Raw genomic sequence first — 18,016 nt, forward strand, 5'->3', positions numbered from 1 at the left:
CACTTGGATAGGAAAAATCCCAATAGTGTCTTTGCTCTTGTATGTTACAGATTTGAAATAAATCATTTTAATATGTCCTTGTGGTGAAAACAAGCCTGTTTCTCATACCAAGGTGTTAGAGATTTGCAGCTGAATCAAGTCTAGCTCGTTGCACTCCGCTTTCTGGAAGGAAAGCGTTAAGAAAGTAATATGCCTTTTTCATTTAAAAATGTGATCTACCTTTGTCAGAATACTTAGTTATATTCTAAATAATGTTCTGCAATATAATGAATAAAACTTCAGGATTTCTTTAGTGTTAGGAATGTAAGGGCTTAACTTTCATTTTTGCCGTGGAGCTTTACATCGCTTTGTCATTCCTGGACACGCAAGAGTGTCTGCATTGGACATGAATAAATATCTGCATCTGTCTCCAGACTGTGCTGTCAGAGTGGTGTAAATGCTACTAGTGTGAATCGGGCCTGATCCCTGTATTTGTCCTGGATGAGGGAAAATTGAAAGGAAAAACCTCATATTGGAGTCTGAGCTGCCTGGCAGCTGCGTTCAGGAAGAAATTGTTATTCTGGATCAAGTATAATTTTCCACAATTAAGGGCATTTCGGTTTCAGACTTTCACTGACCTGACCAGCAAAGATTTCAGTTTGTTGGGGCACTGTTTGCAAATTCTTGGTTACTGTTACGCACTTAAAGGTGATGGATGGACAGCCACATCCCAAACACAGCATTCTGTGGATTCAGGGTATAATTCTGAGCAGCAGAGAGCACAACAGGGACCACCAGCCTTCCAAATGATCATTGCTGTAGCAGAAAAGTTTTTAAATGTTGCACAAAGAATGGATGTATATGTTTTTCCATGGAATATTTTTATTTTTACTTAGTGTAAGAGTGGAGTTCAAACGTCAGCTTAATGCAACTTAAACCATGACATTTGTACTCAGAAGTCAGAATGTGTTTGCTTCAGCAGGAAGAGTTGGTTGGGATCTGAGCAACACAAAAATATTTGATCTTTACTAAAATAGACGGTGACTATCACATCCACTGCTAATGTATTCCTAGCACATTCCACGTGTGAAAACCTTAAGCTTTATAGGGAAAACTGATCAATTCCCCCATCACTAAAGAGGAGAAGACATTTTGAGGAGTTGGAAAGATGGTGTTTTAATAGCTATTTTAATAGCTATTTTTTTAAGAGACCTCTTCTAGCTAGAATGGTCTGGAAGGCTTTTTTTTTTTTTTTTTAATGCTGGCAGCGTTTGGTATTTCATTTCCCACTAATGGTTACTTGTGCGTCCTGGGCATATAACCCAAGCCAGAAAAGCTATGCTGCAAGCAGCTCGGAGCCAGATTTTTCTGACCCTCAGTCTGAAGATGTTGGAAGAGCCAAACTGCCTATTTGTTACCGCTTTCCAGCGACTAGGGAGATGAGGGCAGCAGCCACTTTTCCCCCTTTGCTGTCTTGGTTATGAGTAAGAAATGTTGAATGGTGTCTTTGGATATCGAATTCCTATGTGGCTGTAACAGATTTGGTTTTTTTCAGCCCTTTCATGGATGGCAGCTAAGGGAGATTGAAACATCTGAACTTCCATGCAATTTGTAGTGGAAAAACTTAAGTAGTGGGACTGTCCATACACTATATTTTACCGCAGGGTTGCCTAATGAGCTATGTGCAGTAATTGTAAGCCATCCGTAACATTTGCTAGTTTAATGGCTCCCAATAATCTTAAAGTTTCTCTTAAAATTGTTTTAGTTACTGCCTCGGTCTGTGCTAGTAAATTGAACGCTTCCAAGGACTGTCACTGTGCGCTGGAACTTGATTACCCGTAGCATTAAAATGCTAGAGTGGTCCCTGCTGTGGTTTTGGTCTGTGCCAGCGAGCGCTCTCCCAAAGAGTTTCTGAGCGCGGTTAGGGAGACCACACAGACTAGAAACCATTACGTATGGAGAATGATCCCAGGAACCGTTAACTGTATGCTAGTGTACACGTTGTTCTGAAAACAGCATCATCTTGGCTGTTTCTCTACAGTTTATACTCAATCTCCAACCTGGTTCTGCAGCCCTGTGAGTTTTCATGCTACCAATAAGTGCCATCAGAGAAAAGAGCAGTTAGCAAGACCTGTTGCCTTTGCATCCATTAACTGGATTGCGGAGGGGTACTTCTGGTCCAGAAACAGAGCACAGGGGTTAACGTGCACTGTTGCTCATACAGGATTAGCCTTTTGGCCTCTTCATAGCAGGAAAAAGTAGCATGTGGATGGGCTAATTACCTGAAGAAAAATAAATTAATGTGTCACAGGCAAGTAGCTGATACATGACTGAAGCAAAGTGTATCTCCTTTGGCTATAACAATGTTTACTGTAGTTAATTAACTGTGTGCATATATACATATTTTAATGATTCTGTTTCTTAAAATGGAGTGAACGTGTAGAATGAAAACAGCAGAATGCCTTCATATTAAACACGTCAGAAGAGGAGACAGTTTGGGGTATTATCTGCCAGTCCTTCAGCTGAAGTTCATTGTTTTCCTAAGCTCTAGCAAGCACAGAGCAACAGATCTGGAAGCAGTTACGTTCTCGTTCTGTCTGGATGCAGGTGTTCCTATCAGGGAATATGCTGCTGCAGATCCAGCAGACGCATCTTAAATGTGAGGTCTTCATCTGTGGACCAAAAGTATCATAAACTCCTGTTACATTTTGTTATTCCTACTTTCATGACTAAATAGTTAATTTTAAGGTGACTGGTCATTGTATCAATCATAGGTTCAAACTGTCAAGGCAAGACTTGGGTCTCGCGCTCAGGCAGCTGTCGGAAATTGGTTAGTACGTGAATGAGATGCTCTGAGATCCTGCCCTGGTAAGAGGTCAGTTCTGCTGTCTGGCACCTCTCAGAGTGCAATCAGAGGTCAGAAAAAGGCATTGCTAGCTCAGCAGTTATGGAAAAATGAACTGGTAGGATTTAGGAGGCTGTCAAAGCATTGTTTGAACTCTATTGGCATTTTTACTAGTGAAGGAAATAAATTAGCTTGTGGTAGAACGGGCAACACAGAACTTTCTATTAAATTGTACCGGTTCGCTGAAATGTCGTCTGATACAATTTAATTTATTTAACATGTTTTATTTAGAAAATCATTTGTGTAATTGCAGGCTTTAAAATGTGGATGGTAATTCGGATGTGATTGGGGTCAGTGTGTTTACTGTAGACAGCTTCATCTGTGATTATTTCTGTTGGTTGTTACACTGCTGTCCTTCAAATCTGAGAGCCGCTTACAGATGTTATCCGGGTTGTGTGTACCCATTGAACAGTAGTTCATCTGTTACGCTCCCACAAAATTGTTCTCTTTTAAATATATATGTATGTGTGTTTATATATATGTGTGTATAGAAATGTATTGCAACATCTGTCATGATTTATATGAAGCCTAATCATTAACAGCTATGTTGCCCGTAAATGATTTGCAGCAGTCCTAGTGGTGAAATTGAGACTGACAGTGTAGCTTGAAGACTCTCAGGAACAAGGTTGCATTTGAGAGAAATTGTTGATAGAAACAGCACATCAGGCAGAGCAGAAAGTCCGCAGCGCAGCCAATCGCAGCATCAGAGTGCCGAAACATAGGTCTGTAACAGCATGGTAAGTGGGGAGGCGGAAAAGGACAGGTGAAAAACTAACATAGCAGTACTCACATGTGCAACTAGAGGACCTCTTACTTTCCTAACTAGAGCCTTTCCCTTTGTGAGCTTTTCTGCTAGACTTACGTATTTTTAGGCACAGAGATACTGTAGGTTTCCCAGCAACTGCACATTAGGAGAGAAGTCTTAAGTAGCCCTGACTCCTGAACAACTGCTTTGGGCTTCAGTATAAAAGAGGACTGAGAAAATTGACCTTTAAGGATCAAAGTTAAGATGTAGCCAAGAGGCATAATAAGGGAGCCTGTTTCTCTATTGTGTAAGGTTCTAGCACTTCAGAGAAAGAAAGTGAATTTCATTGGAAGCTATAAAATTGGATATATATTTGAGATTGTTTAGCATGCATAATTTTAGACTGAGTTGTTTTGTCTGTAGCACACCTCACAACTGATGCATCATGTCTTGGTTTGTATGCAGGTACATTCATTAAAACTTGCACTTGAAGGCGTGGAGAAGGAAAGGGATTTCTACTTTGGCAAATTAAGGGAGATTGAACTTCTCTGCCAAGAACACGGGGGAGAGAATAATGACCTTGTCAATCGGCTAATGGAAGTCCTTTATGCTTCAGAAGAACACGTAAGTTCAAGCTTAATGTCTTTTATTTAGACAAAACAGCTTAATTTCATAAAAATTTATTGGCACGGTATTGGGTCATGTCCTATATTTAGGTCAGCAGAACTGTAGCAGCTGGGATTTCCATCCCTGCTTCCCCAAAAAGGAAGTTTGCATTTGCAAACAACCAATTTTTCAGCTTGGGGAAGGGATTCAGGAGGCTGGTTGCTTTCTGATACTGCGGTGTAGGCTTTGTATTCCTGGTTTGCTGAAGTAGATCTGAAAGAGGAGGGTATGTGTCACAATTTTAAATTGATTTCATATGGTTTTGAGCCATAGTTTTGGGGTTTTTTGTCTTCTGCCTTTCTACATAAAGTCTTTTACTCATGTTTTTTAACGTGTTGAAAATCACAGAAATTCTGACAGAGGTGCTGGTCAATGTTTACAGCTGCAAACCTTTTCTAGCCCATGTGGCAGTATTGTAATATGTGCAGTGCAGGTTGCCAAATACATAATTATATCTGCAGAGATAATGCTCTTCAGCATTTTTTTATCCTGTTGCTGTAGGCAAAATTCTTCCTTGTGCAAACCCAATAATCCTCTATTACCAAAATTTCAGAAATGTATTGTCTGGAAGATTAAGCAAGAATCTTGTTGCATCCTAGACTTAGCGCTGTAGACAGCAAACAAAGCAAGAAGCTGCAAAGGGTGCTGGTTAAATTCCTCAGATACATTCAGGGATAATGATTCAGTGGAGATTTAGCTGAACTACTCCCATTCATGTTAACTAAATCCCTGTATGATGATTGACCCTTCAGTCTCCAGTGGATGATGGCTTTGGCTCCAGAATGTATAAGCATCAACTCAATCTCTCGGCAGCACTGTGGTACTGTAGGCTGTCTTACATCTGTTCCCAGAAAGCTGTTGCAGCAGTGGACTTAAAATTTTATATTGAAAGTAGTACCAGAGTAACTACTAACTCACATGCTTTTGTAAAAAAGACTAGGAGAGTGTAAATGAAAGTTAGGTGCAAGAGGGACACGAGCTTGCTGCTGACAACAGCCGCTGCTCGGATGAGAAGTGACACGGGAAAGAGTATTTGTTCAGTGGTGCGGGGCGAGTGCTGGAGAGTAAAAGAAGGAGGAAACCATTATTTTTCACAGTAATAAACAACAAGACAAATTTGCCAGGCATGTGATAACAGGCTAAAAGAATTACATATATGTAGCGGTCAGAGAAAATGTCTTCTGGATTCAAGAATAGTGATTTATTTATAAAGCAAAGCCAGAAAAATCCCTCTTCTCCCCATACCCCTACCACATCTGTCTGTCTGTTGGCTTAAATAGCAAGTAATTCCCTGCCAAGGAATGCATTTGTTGCTTTTCTTCCTGCAGTTTTTGTTACTGGCAGAACACATTACAAAATGTTCTACTTCAGCCCACATCCCGGTGTTTTATCTGCTTCTTCCCTCCAAGCCTTTCTCTGCTGAAAGCATCATCCGTGCCTGCGCACAAGCTACATCTGACGACCGTGCCTTTATCTAAAATGGGTTTGCAGATGGAGGCTGGGTGTGTCACTTCAGCAGGAAAGTGCTGCTCCCCCAGAAAGGAATACAGAGGCCATTCCCCACACAATTTTTTGTTACCTTTTAGTGGGAGACTTGATCTCCTCATCTTCCAGGGTGCATTTTCTCCTCAGTTTAGCAGGTGGACTGTAATTTGCTGAGGAAACACTCCAATGCACTAGCACTAAACTAAAGACTGTGGTTCTTTTGGTTTTGGACTTTGCTGTCTCATTGCCCTGCTTTGCCCTTCAGTTCTGTTTTTTCTCTCTTTGTAGTGAATTTGTCCCAAGTTAAATTCTGTATCTCGCAGCATTTTGCAGGTTAATCCCTCAGTAACAGCAGTTTGGCTTTCCCAGTCCCCAGATGGGAAATAGCCCCAATTCCCAAACCACCAGCAACTCCAGCATTCCTAGTTTCTTGCTAATGAGTTCATTGTAAATCCAGCTTAGACTTTTTTTTTCTTTTTAAATCTCTGTTTCTGAGTGTCTCAAGTATACAGAGGCAAAGTGGAAAAAAAAAGGATTACATTAGTTTTCAGGATTTGTGACATTTATACACGATACCGTGACCATGAGGCTTTTCTTCAGGAAGTGGATGCTCAGTGATGCAGCTGACACATACTGCACAAGTGATCCCTGACCAAAGCTTTATGCTTGAGTATCGTAACTAACTTAAATTTGTTTTCAGTTCATGCTTCTAATAACTGATAGCAATCTCAAACTCTTCCTTCCTAACTGTAATTTGACAGGCATCTACTTTATTCGACATGGTTTAGAGATCGTGTCCCATTTCTCATACAAACTGTTCTTATCCAGAAGGGACAAGTCTCCCTTTATACTTAATCTTCTGTTACGCTTAATTTAATCCTCCTAAAAGAAAAAAAATAAGGTTAAAAAAAAAATCTGGACAGCACTTTAGGTGGTCACATCTCCCAGTAGCTCATGGGTGCCCCGTGAGCATTGTAGGCAGTCGGGTGAATTCTGTGTAGAACGATTGAGAAGGCTGTTCTGGTTCAGTTCATGCAGAAGTTGGGTGGATGGCTGCCATTTGATCTATTGATTGCTCAGATCAAGTTTCCAAAGCAGTTGCTCGAAATGCAGTTGGCTTTGTATCTTTCTGCTTTAGCAGCTACTACATCTGCTGCTGCTTTTGGAAAAGGCACCCACCCCCTACAGCAGCTGGTTTTCATGAAATCTAGCTCTTCAATCTACAGGCACACCTGAATAGTTTGAGGCAGATGGATCAAAGGGTCAAAAGAGAGCGCTTCTCGTCATGGGAGACTGAGATGACCACAGTCGTGTGATCCAAGCCAGAAATAAATGCTCTAAATAGATCTTCCGCTACTCTCCTTATTAGGGAATGCTATTCAAGGAGATTCCACAGTCCCAAGGTAATTGGGCATAGTGACTCTTGTCTTTCCCATTTCATGCATTTGTAAAAGCTGTACATGCTGAGAAGCACATGTCCAGACTTCTGAAGTGGTCACATAAGATTTACCATTTCCATCAAAGGTAAGCCTGGGAGAAGAGGAGCCACCACTCTTCTGAGCAGCAGAGTAGGTTCCCAAGCCACCCAGGCTTTTCCTGTTACATGTCTGAAAGGATACCATGTATGTGACCTATAAAATCTGCATGAGTGGGCTTTTTAATAGATGTCTTTCATAAATGCTGCATGCACAGAGCCTGTGGAAGAGGTGTATTCCAGAGCAGGTCACCTCAAAACATGAGGAGGGTCAGGATAGATGGGGTTAAGGGAACATAGCTCACTGCAGCTAAACAAGCTGCACTTTTCTCACCTTGTAAGGCAGGGTCACATTCTCACAGCTGTCAGCTCCTCTCTGTGAAACTCCTGTTCTCTGCAAGTCTTGCACCCTTGCAGCCCATCGCAAAGTTGCGAATTTTATATACTAAGCAAAAAGCTGGTTTGATGTGGTGTTCTTACTGTGTGTAATAAGGGCATCGTTCCCCCCACGGGGCTGTAAGGTGCTAAACTGTAGTTGTCCTGACTGACATGTGGCTTCTCCCTGAAAATAGCACCTGAGTGATAGAAAGCTTGCTTTCTATTGAAATTTGGCTGTTCCTCTACGTACTAAACAGCTGAATATTTCCATTGTATCAGCAAATGTTAGGAACCTTATTCTCCTGTTCTTGCCCTTTAGAAATATGAGTATTTTATTGCCAGAAGGGTGTTTTCTTACAGCATAAGCTGCTCTGAACTATTCCGGGAAAACTCAAAATTATGGCCTCCCTTTTCTTTTAATTTTTGCCTCAAATTTGGAAACAGTAGTATCAATTTGTTGAAGGTTGTTGTTCAGGCTTCTAAGGAAAATTGCTGGGATCCAGGTGAGTTCTGCAAAGATACCCTGCATCAGGGATGCTGTGTTTTGAGTGGCAGCTCAGTGTCTTGCAAAAGTTTTCGTTCAGAGCTGCCTGTAGCGGAGCGCTACTAATGCAGGGCAGAGGGTAGATGTGGGAGATTTTTTCAGTGAACCGTGTTCCAGAAAGATGGAAGCCACTTGAGAGAAAAGCTGCAAATGCAGCTGTGTTTAATGGGAATACAGAAGTAATTCTCTAAGAGTCAGGCAGACTTTTTGAGCTCTGATAACATCCAGGTCAACTCAGGATACCAGGTCTGTTGTTTCTAAATTGGAAATTCTTGAAACTGTATCACCTGCAGTGAGGATCCAGAATTCTCTTCGGTCAGGGATTCTTCTCCCAGTGGGAATGTATATTCAGAGAGACAGTTTTGGAAAACATTGTGCATAATAACCATTCGCCAAAGGGAAGTGCTTATTAGTGATTAGTGCTTTTAACAGTAGCTCTATAAATCAGTGAATACTGGACTTAATTTTTTTTTTTTTTTTAAGAAAATGTGTTTGCAAGTCTTTGTTATGTTTTCTGGATACACTAAAATCATAGGTTAACCTTTAAACTCTGGTCTATGGTAGCATGGGTATACTAATTTTGGAGAGTAGTATATCTGACCTCAAAAAGGAGGTTGAGTTTAATTTTTAAAGCAGGTGATAGCAAAAGTGTCTTGTCCATTTAGTGATACAAACCTAGAGTGAAGACTGTGTGAAAACCACACCAGAGAGGTTCAGAAATCCTTGGACAAACTGAAAATGGAAGGACATTGGGATGCTATGATACAGCGTCTAACGGTTGAGCATCTCCCTGTCTAGCTATACAAAATGTTCACTTACCAGAACAGTTGACACTCAGTGATGTTGAAAACTGACACTTTTTTCTGGGGAAATATCAGCACTGCATATGCATTCATTAAAGGCAAAGTAAATACATTTTATTGTAGTAGTACAAGATGCTGCTATTCTCAGGTAACAGCTTTTGTATTTAAGTGCATGAAAATTAGAATTTAACCTTTAGGCTATGGCGGGTGACCTGGGGCAAGGTTACATGAGGAATGCTTTCTGCTGAAGAATGTTTTGGGGTCTTTTTCTCCCTGCAGGAGAGCCACACAGAAGAGCATGAAGGTGAAGAGCAAGTCCATGAACAGCCCCAGCAGCAGGAGGAGTACTGACTCACCCAGCGCCTCTGACAATTTTCGTTTTTGTGAGAACTTTCTTCTGGAGAATGGAACATGTGCGGCCTCAAACTTGAAATCAGTTCACTCCCAGTCTGCCATTAACATTTATGTACCATAGTGAGTGCCAGCCAACCACTGCATTCTGTACCCATACTTTGCCAAGATGCATTTGCAGACGTCTTCTTTCAGTGTATCTTCCCAAGAGGTTGTAGGGCTACATCACCTACTGTACATCACTGCAACTTCACCACTTGGCTGCTTGAGATTTGTTCTGCTCTTTAAAAAAAAATATATTTATTTTTTTTTTCCTTTTTCGTCTTAAGTATGATACACTTGTAACTTGTTCTAACATATTTATATTGGCATTTTGTGTGGCAAGAAGTACCGTACCACTAGCTGTGTCTCTCACTTTGTGGTGCTTTCGCGTTTTCTAGTACGTCTGCCTCGGGGCATAAATTCGGTCGAACAATTGGAATAAAGGGATATAGTGGAAGTCATACTCAAGCCATAAGGATGAGGTGTGTTGTGGAGGAAAATGCTCCTGTTGCTCACGTTTATTCCTTTCCTGCCTTCACAAAATGGAAGGCAGAGCATCTGTTTCACTAGGAGAGATTTAAACCCCCGTGTTAGAAAGCTTGTTAGAAAGCTGCATGGTATGTTTTTTGGCTTATTTCTGGAGGAACAGACATCCACTTAAGTTTTTTTTTTTTTTAAAACCCTCCCAGTTTCCTGACTAGTCAATAGACATTTGCCAGCTTTTCTTCCTTCCTGAGGAATCCAGTCCCAGACTCTAGCTGCAGCCCTGCCTCTGCAGAGCTCAGTGCTAACAGAGGAAAGAAATCTCCTTGACACAAGCGTAGCTGCAGGAAACGATCTCTGCTGTCATACTTGTCTTCCCACCCCTCAGAAGAGGACGAAGTAGGTCGGCCATTTCTTTTTGCTGTTCTTCCCCGCTCTGCTGCCCGGGCCATATGAGTATGGAAGATGAAACTTTCCTGACTAGTGCAAGGCAAGGGGGAAAGAACAGCAACAGCACTAGCCCTGAATGCCCCCAAAATTCCTTTAAGTGAGTGGTGGACACTTCACGGGTGTTGAGGCCCCTTCCAAATTGTGGAGGGGCAGTGTGGAGTCCTGGAGCACACATCAGGGGGACCAGCTGACCGAGGGGCACAGAGCCTTTTCTGCCCTTGGCTGACCTTCCTCCCGTGAGGCCGGCGCGGTGCAGAACCACATCTGCCCCGGAGATGTCTGCAGTGAGAGTGCTCCCTTCCAGTGTGGTCCCATCACTCTGTTCTAAATGATGGTATTTTATAAACAGAGGTATCCTGAAGTATATAAAGCATTAATTTTTTTTTCCTCATAAACTGTGCATTGTAGTCTCTCTGAATATTTAATGCTTGGTATTCTTGGTCTCTCACTTGATTTTCTTAATTCTGGATTGTTAATGCTGATTTAGGAGATAAATGGAAGTCCCATCCGAATCAGCAGTCACTGAAAAACTCCAAAGCCTATTGAACAGCTAAATCATCTTAGACCTTCATAGGCTCCTAAAGCACGAGTTCCCAGCTTATGCTTTCACAAGAAAGGGTTTCAATCAATCAACCCCCAGCACACACACACCCACACCCACACACCACACACGCATGCACAGTTTTTCGTTCCTAATCAGTCCTTTGCAGCTAAGTGGCTCTTAGTGAAATGTGAGCTCCCTGCTGTTGTGTTGCACCACAGACAATAATATAAAATACTGTTAAGCATTAGAACAGGTATTTCCAGTCCCTTGATTGCTCCCCCTGCTCAGCAGAAGAGTTTCTGGACCCTGTGGGCTGAAGGTTTCCCAGCCCTGCCTCCAGCATTGACCTCACGTCCTGCCTGGTGATGAAGTAAAAGTACTGCAACCTGCAGGCCAGCGCTTTCCTGTCCCATTGCGATTGCTTACAAAATAAGGTCTGGTTTATAAAAATGTGTATATTCCAAAAAGAGCATTTCTAAGAATCACCACAAATGGGGGAATTGTCATTTTTGTTGTATTTGTGTTTATTAGAACATATGTACTTATTACAATTGTCATTGTAATAAACGGTAGTTCTTCATAATACTGTTGAACCGAAGAGCAGTTACTAATTTTTTTTCCAGTCTCCAGAATGTCCTTTAACCTGTAATGGGATTTCTGATGGGGAAAGGAGTTTTGGGTTCCAGGCTATAAACTTAACGTCATCAGCACCAGTCTCTGCTTACTGCAGTTCGTCCTTCTGCAGTACTCGAGCAGATGCATGGAGAGCACTTCAAGAGAAAATGTTTTTCTAAAGGTGCAAGCAGTTGGGTTGCTGGGCTCGCCAGAGGGTTCAGGGCCAGGCTGTTGCACCTCTCTCCTTTTCTCTCCTTGAAGCACATTTTTAAAAAGCTGAACTTCATTTCCTGAAAATTCCTTATATCCTATTTCTGGTCTGAGGACCGTAGCCCTCTCACTGCTTGTATCAAGGGAGAAGTGACTGAGGAGGGAGCCGGGGCAGGAAAGTACCTTGTGGGCACTAGGAATTTGGCTGTGCTGAGGGGTGAGCGATGCTCTGAAAGGGGAAAGAGTTGTCCTTGTCCCCCACCCCCTGTGAGTAACCCATTCTTCCGTTATGGTTTTAACATGCATTTGTAATTACTAAATAGCACACCATAAAGCTTTGGTTATATATTAAATGTAAACGGAAAGGAATGTAAACATATGTATTGTTAATTATAAATAGATAAGTAATGACATAATAGATACAAAAAGTCTTATTTGGATGTTATCAGTCATTTTACATTATCCACAAATTGTCGCATGGTAGAGTAGATTTTTGTCTGAATATGTGAATAACTTGACTTGCGTTTATCTTTTTACATATTTAATAAAAAAATATATGTTAAAATCTGTCTAGCTCTAGAGACTATTCGAGACATTTTAAAATAATACTTTTCTGGTTTAAATACTTATTTTTGTTTCATTAGTGACTGCATATAGTAGCAGCAAGAAAAAGCTGCTTTAAAAAAAAAAGAAATTCACTTATTCTCTGTGTGTAGGTAGTATGTGTTTCCCCAGGAGCTCAGGAACTGTATCCCCTTCTACAAATCAAAAAAGAAAAAGCATGTATGTATGTGCATGTAAACAGAACATTCTTCTTTATGGTAAATGCTTTCTGATTTCAGAAAATCGCTTTGTATCTCAGTTTTGATATAGCAAAAGCAAAACTTGCGGGAGCCAGGAGGTGAAGAAAGTATTACAGCAAGGGCACTGAAGCTCCCAGGGACCCTTTGTTGCAATGGCCAAGAATTCAGGGATGAATCTTCAGTGCAGCACCCAAAAGCCACCTACGTTTTAGATTAAAATCATTGGGTTTTGAAAGAAAAGTGTGGAAACGTCATTGTAATTCTCACAGCTCTGATCTTTTGCAGCATGAGCAAAGTTGCTGCTAAATCTCTAGGGATTTGAGCAGCAGCTGAGGACTTCTTTCTACCATGGGGTGAAGCTATCCGATTGTGTGCCACCACCGAGAGGTCAGCCCGTGCCCCTCTGCTGCCTCCAGGTATCCCCAGGGCTGAGGCTCAGACACTGCCTGGCCCCCGCTTAGGGAAGATTTCTGGAGAGGGGGGAGGATGAAGCCAGGACCAGAGGAGCCCGTTTCCAACCTGGGCGCTCAAACCTGGGAGAGCAGCTCTAGTTTAGTTACTTTTCATAAGACTAGGGGGGAGGCATGCATTTGGGCTAGTGTGAATGCTGAACAGCATAAAAAAGAAGTAATATGTAGTTGAAAACTTTCTGCTACAATGTTGTGACCAAAAAAACTTCTTGTCAGACTGTTAGGTCGTCTTCGTACTTTCATCTGACTTTGCAAAATAAATCAGTGACCATGCCGCCCTATGAACAAAGCATTTTTATTCCCTTTCTTTGAACCAGTTACCATCTAAGACGGTTAACAATTCAATGTATGCACTGTGCAAGACATGGTCTATTTTTAGACTTGTCTTTATAGAGGTTGTAGTGACAAGTTGCTTTAAAAAGGAAAAAGAAAGTTATTTGCCATGTCTTCATACAGGATGTGAAAAAGCTGGCTGGAGCTTAATTCCCTTTAACAGTGGTACTGTATTTATCTTCTTTAGAAAGGTACAAATGCAGGCAGGTTGTGGCAGTTCAAGTTTTACAATTTCATTTAATGAAATATTTCAAAATACTCCATTACACTGCATCAAATAGTGCTGCTTCTATGACCCTTATTTCCAACTGTTTCATAAATAAGTGCAAGACGGACGGAGAAGGGAAGCCTGTCCACAGAGTTCCTCCAGTACAACCACGTGCAATCCAGAGGTATTTTTGTTTATTTTATTCTGATTCTGTTCTCATCAGGACTTCCTCCAGATACTTTTGATGGATGGGTTAAACTTGAAATAGGTGAGACTGCTGTGGCAGTGTGTCTGGTATCAGATGGAATATTTAACTTGGTCATACAGTGCGGTTGCTGAGTGCGTGCCTGCCTCAAATTCATCGTTTCCCTTCACACATAGTCAGAACTGCCTTTTTTAGCATCTCTCATTAAATAAACGGCCGTCAGCCTTGCTGTAAGGGAGTCAGTCCTCGGGCAGTTAGGGAGTGCCTCTGTGGAGACCCCCACGCTCCCTGGGCATCATGCAGGGCAGGGCCACAGCCACCCAGCTGGTGGGGAAGAAGGCTGGAAGATGCCTCTTGTTGCTCCAGCTGCAGCCCCAGAGCCGGATTGCAGCAGTCGGTGCCGGAGGGCACAGAAGCCTTCCTTCCCTGCCCCAAGTCTGCAGGGCTCAGCAAAAATCTCAAAACCAGCATAGGAAAAAATTTTTTGCAATGAGAGTGGTGGAACATTGGAACAGGTTGCCCAGAGAGGTGGTGGATGCCCCATCCCTGGAAATAGGGGCCAGGCTGGATGAGGCTCTGAGCAACCTGATCTGGTTGGAGATGTCCCTGCTTCTGGTGGGGGGGGTTGGACTAGATGACCTTTAAAGATCCCTTCCAACCCTAACTATTCTATGATTAAAAGGATGGCCTGTGTCCTCTGCTTAATTTGAGCCTTAAGCTGCTTCAACTGTGACTGTAGTATGATGTTCATTTGGGGGTGGGACGCTAAACATGCTCATTCAGTAAGTGGAACAGGCACATTTTTAAACCATAAGAAACCTGACAAGTCAGGGTGGTATTTCTGCTTTGTGAAGAGGGGAAGCTGCTATACAGGCTCGTCCCCTGGTACCTACAGTAAGGGCTGCCAGGGGAAATCAGCCCTACTGATGTCATGGTAGGACAACTACTGTAACAGGCAGTACAAACTTAAATGCAAGCTGTTCACGAAGATACGACTAGTCCGTGCTCAGCTGAAAATACTAACAGGAGCTACTGATTTAAGGGTATGTTAACAGGGGGACAAGTGATCAGGCTGGTGATAAAGCCAGAGAAATGGTCTAAGAACTGGAAAAGGTGAACTTGGGGCTTAGCAGCTCAACAACTGCACTTCTACCCTGCCAGCAAGATAGTTAACTGGTTAATAAACATGACAGTCAGTCAGTCACGTCCCTCTCCTCAAGAAATGTAATGCAAAGCTTACCCTGGGGCGAGTGGACAGATTGTTTCATTAGTGCTTCAAGGCCACAAAGTCCCTCTGGCTAGGGCGGCATATGAAAAGAGATGAAACTCAAATTCCTACTCCTTCCTCCAAGGCACACAGAAAACCTACATATATTATAGATGAAGGAAGCAGTTTACATCTGCATGCAAATGCGTAATGTTTAAAAAAAGATTTTCTTGTCTCAATTCCTTCCTTTTTTTTTTTCAGTCATTATCTAAAAACCACAAGAATTTGTTTCAAGCGCACAGGCAAATAATTACTTGCTTAGCATTTCGCACTCACAGATGAGGTTTGACTAACTAGTTTTGCAGTGAAATGTGAGAATCTTCAAAGGTTTGTTGGTCAAATTTATTCTCAGCTAGTTACCTTTGTAGGATATATTGTCTGTTGCTACTGACATATCAACAATGTGCTTGTTACTGCCTAGAAAATAAAGGTCAGCTGCTGCTGTACAGAGCCTGCATTTCTGACAGATACGAGTGAGCTGAGACTCATCTTAATGCTGGGGAAAATAAAAAATCATATGTTTCAAAAACACCTTACTGTACCCATAGCTTTCTGAGCTCATTCTTTTTTCTTCACACACACATTTGAGGTGAGGAAAACACTGAATGTGCATAAGCCCTTCAGGAGGTTGTACGGAAGAAATGAGTTCTGAGAAAATAAATACGGAAAATAGAGCAGATGCAGATATCTGAGTGGGAAGGACATACAGGGAAGGTTTGCATTGCCATGGTCCCACTGGTGACTGGGCTGGGCAAACCCAGTACTGGTTATAAATCATCAAGGATCTCATGTAACCCATCATGGATTTATCCAGGACTTTGGACACAGTAGTGAGGAGGAGGAAGACAAAAGCTTCAAAGAGAGAAGTAACACGGCATTAGTGAAGAGAATAAATATTAGCAGCAGAACAACTTGGTAAACATTTCTCTGCTGGACGGAAATCTTCCTCTGAGATGAAGCATCTTGCTGCATAGCTTATTGTTGCAGTGGTTCTGATATCTGGACTATTCTGTTCTTTGGTTATTTTAATGAGATTAATTCCAACTATTTATCACCCCAGAAGAGATGCGAATCTCTACGTCAGGTGTTACAGTCTGATCATAGTGCAGGTGTTCACTCTGGGACACGTTTCTTCAGGGAAAAGATGTAAATGTTCAAGTGCTCACTCAGCTGCCTCCCCTAAAAAGAAATCATGGAGATTAGCAAACAGTTTTGTACCTGCTTCACAATTCAATCTCTCTTCTCAGGAGAGGCCCCAACCACAGTCCTTGTGTACTTGGGGATCTACAAGTATTCAAGCAAGAGAGCTGTGGTCTTTACATTCCTCTTGCAGCACACGGATGGGAAGTGAAGTCACTAGAGACAATATTGACAGATGACATAAACCGCGATGCAGCTAGACCTCCTTGATCAACAGTGAATTTTGACCAGGTATTTCCATTCTGACCTCCACCAAGTGGCCCATATCAGTGCTGGGGTAAAAATCTACTACCATGCCAATGTCTGCTGACAAGAGGCCTCTTTCAAAGGCCAGAAGAAACATCCTTACATCCTAATGGCATATCTTAAATAAAAGAATTCTGACCAAATCCCTGTGAAATGAGATCTTGGCCATGCAATATATTTTACCAGAAAGCGAACCCCCATTAAGACACTTTCCTAAGGATTATTTGACAATGCTTTTTAGGAAAAAAAAAGGACATTAACTAAGGAAAAATGAATTTAACCAGTAATTCAGATGACAATAAATGACAAAACAGGTATCTAGCAGACACAAACATGTACTGGTAAGACTGAATGATCTGGAAAATCATTCTTGTCTCCAGCAAGGAAGATATTAATAGAGGCCCAAGGATATATTAGGAATTGGGACAGCTATTTTGCTTGCAGATTCAAATGAATTCTATTCATTTCACTTTCATTTTACCTTCCTATTTTTTTTTCAGTCAAGTAACCTCAGGAAGAAGAAAGGGAAAAGGGTGGGGAGGATTCATGCCACGTGAGTCAACAGGTACATAAAGCTAGTCTATAAATGGTCCAATTGTGGTGAATTTAAAGCCAAAACCAGCCGGCTACATTGGAATAATTCAAGTCACTGAAGTTGCTGCATGTGTGAAAAGGCACTGCCTGCAGTAAACTGAGGGTTTTTTTTCAACTTCAGACTAAATAAAACAATACACAAAAGGAAAGCCATAACTGAACATTCAGGCTCCTGGACACTGCCCAACTAGACAATATAGAAACCGCTCCCCATCTTCCTCCCCTCCCCAGTGCAGCTCTCCCGTGGCCGCTTCAGAGGCACTCACTCACCACACAGACCCCGTAGTGGACGTGGGCAACTGTGACTAGCGCAGTGAACACGGCGAGCACCACTTCTTCCGTCCAGCCCAGCAGCCCGGAGATGGCTGCATAGACCACCAGCGCCAGTGGGAAGAGGAACCAATGGAAAAGCTCTGGCCGGGTGCTGCTCATCTGGCAGACGATCACCTTGCACTGTCGGAACAAAAGGTGCCAGGTGAGAAATGCCGGGTCAGCCCAGAGGTATAGGAAAAAGTACATCCATTTTCTCTGCAGATTACTTTGGATGAGGGGAAAACAAGGCTAGAACTCAAAATAGGGCTTGTTTCTGGCAAGAAGACGGCTATAGATGATCACCTGTATGCCCTACTGTCTGTGAGTCTTAAGGGACTTTATTACAAGTAATTTAAAATACACACTTCTTTTCTGGAGACGGTGTTTTGACATGCTCCACTTTATGAGCCGAAGCACATCTCCACAGAAGAGGAGTTTGTTTGACACCTCACTCTTTCACATTGGCTCATAAAGTTGTGAGCCCAAATCAAATGTGCCACAACTTAATCACTGGGAGAGTGTACTGGTATTTTAATCACACGGTGTGACTGAAATATATTCTGGTTCACTGCATAGAAGGGAGGGAAGGCAATATATGCCACTTTTAAATCCTGTTTTTCTTTTCTAGCACTTCTTCATGCACTGAAACACCATTTTCTTGGCTCAATCATGGCAGTGGACTCCCTGGAGATGTAGCTGGGGGC

The 18,016-nt window shown here is 42.1% G+C and overlaps 2 protein-coding genes across 4 annotated transcripts in view; one reads left to right on the forward strand and one right to left on the reverse strand.

The window, feature by feature from the left end:
- The window catches only part of MAPRE2 (microtubule associated protein RP/EB family member 2), a 94,725-nt gene extending 82,482 nt beyond the window's left edge, over positions 1-12,243 (forward strand). For all 3 annotated transcript variants that reach the window (XM_086740784.1, XM_086740785.1, XM_086740786.1), the window contains 2 exons: positions 4,095-4,253; positions 9,259-12,243. In XM_086740784.1, coding sequence (XP_086596910.1) covers positions 4,095-4,253; positions 9,259-9,330 — 231 coding nt within the window. In that variant the 3' untranslated portion in view covers positions 9,331-12,243. The remainder of the gene's footprint in view (positions 1-4,094; positions 4,254-9,258) is intronic.
- A 3,594-nt stretch (positions 12,244-15,837) lies between these two features.
- The window catches only part of LOC104477046 (ethanolaminephosphotransferase 1-like), a 54,933-nt gene continuing 52,754 nt past the window's right edge, over positions 15,838-18,016 (reverse strand). The window contains exons 9-10 of the mRNA XM_086740783.1: positions 17,271-17,453; positions 15,838-16,139 (exon numbers count right to left, since the gene is read on the reverse strand). Coding sequence (XP_086596909.1) covers positions 16,074-16,139; positions 17,271-17,453 — 249 coding nt within the window. The 3' untranslated portion in view covers positions 15,838-16,073. The remainder of the gene's footprint in view (positions 16,140-17,270; positions 17,454-18,016) is intronic.

Source organism: Chlamydotis macqueenii, chromosome 2, assembly GCF_036417535.1.
Source record: "Chlamydotis macqueenii isolate bChlMac1 chromosome 2, bChlMac1.mat, whole genome shotgun sequence".
NCBI classification, from domain to species: domain Eukaryota; kingdom Metazoa; phylum Chordata; class Aves; order Otidiformes; family Otididae; genus Chlamydotis; species Chlamydotis macqueenii.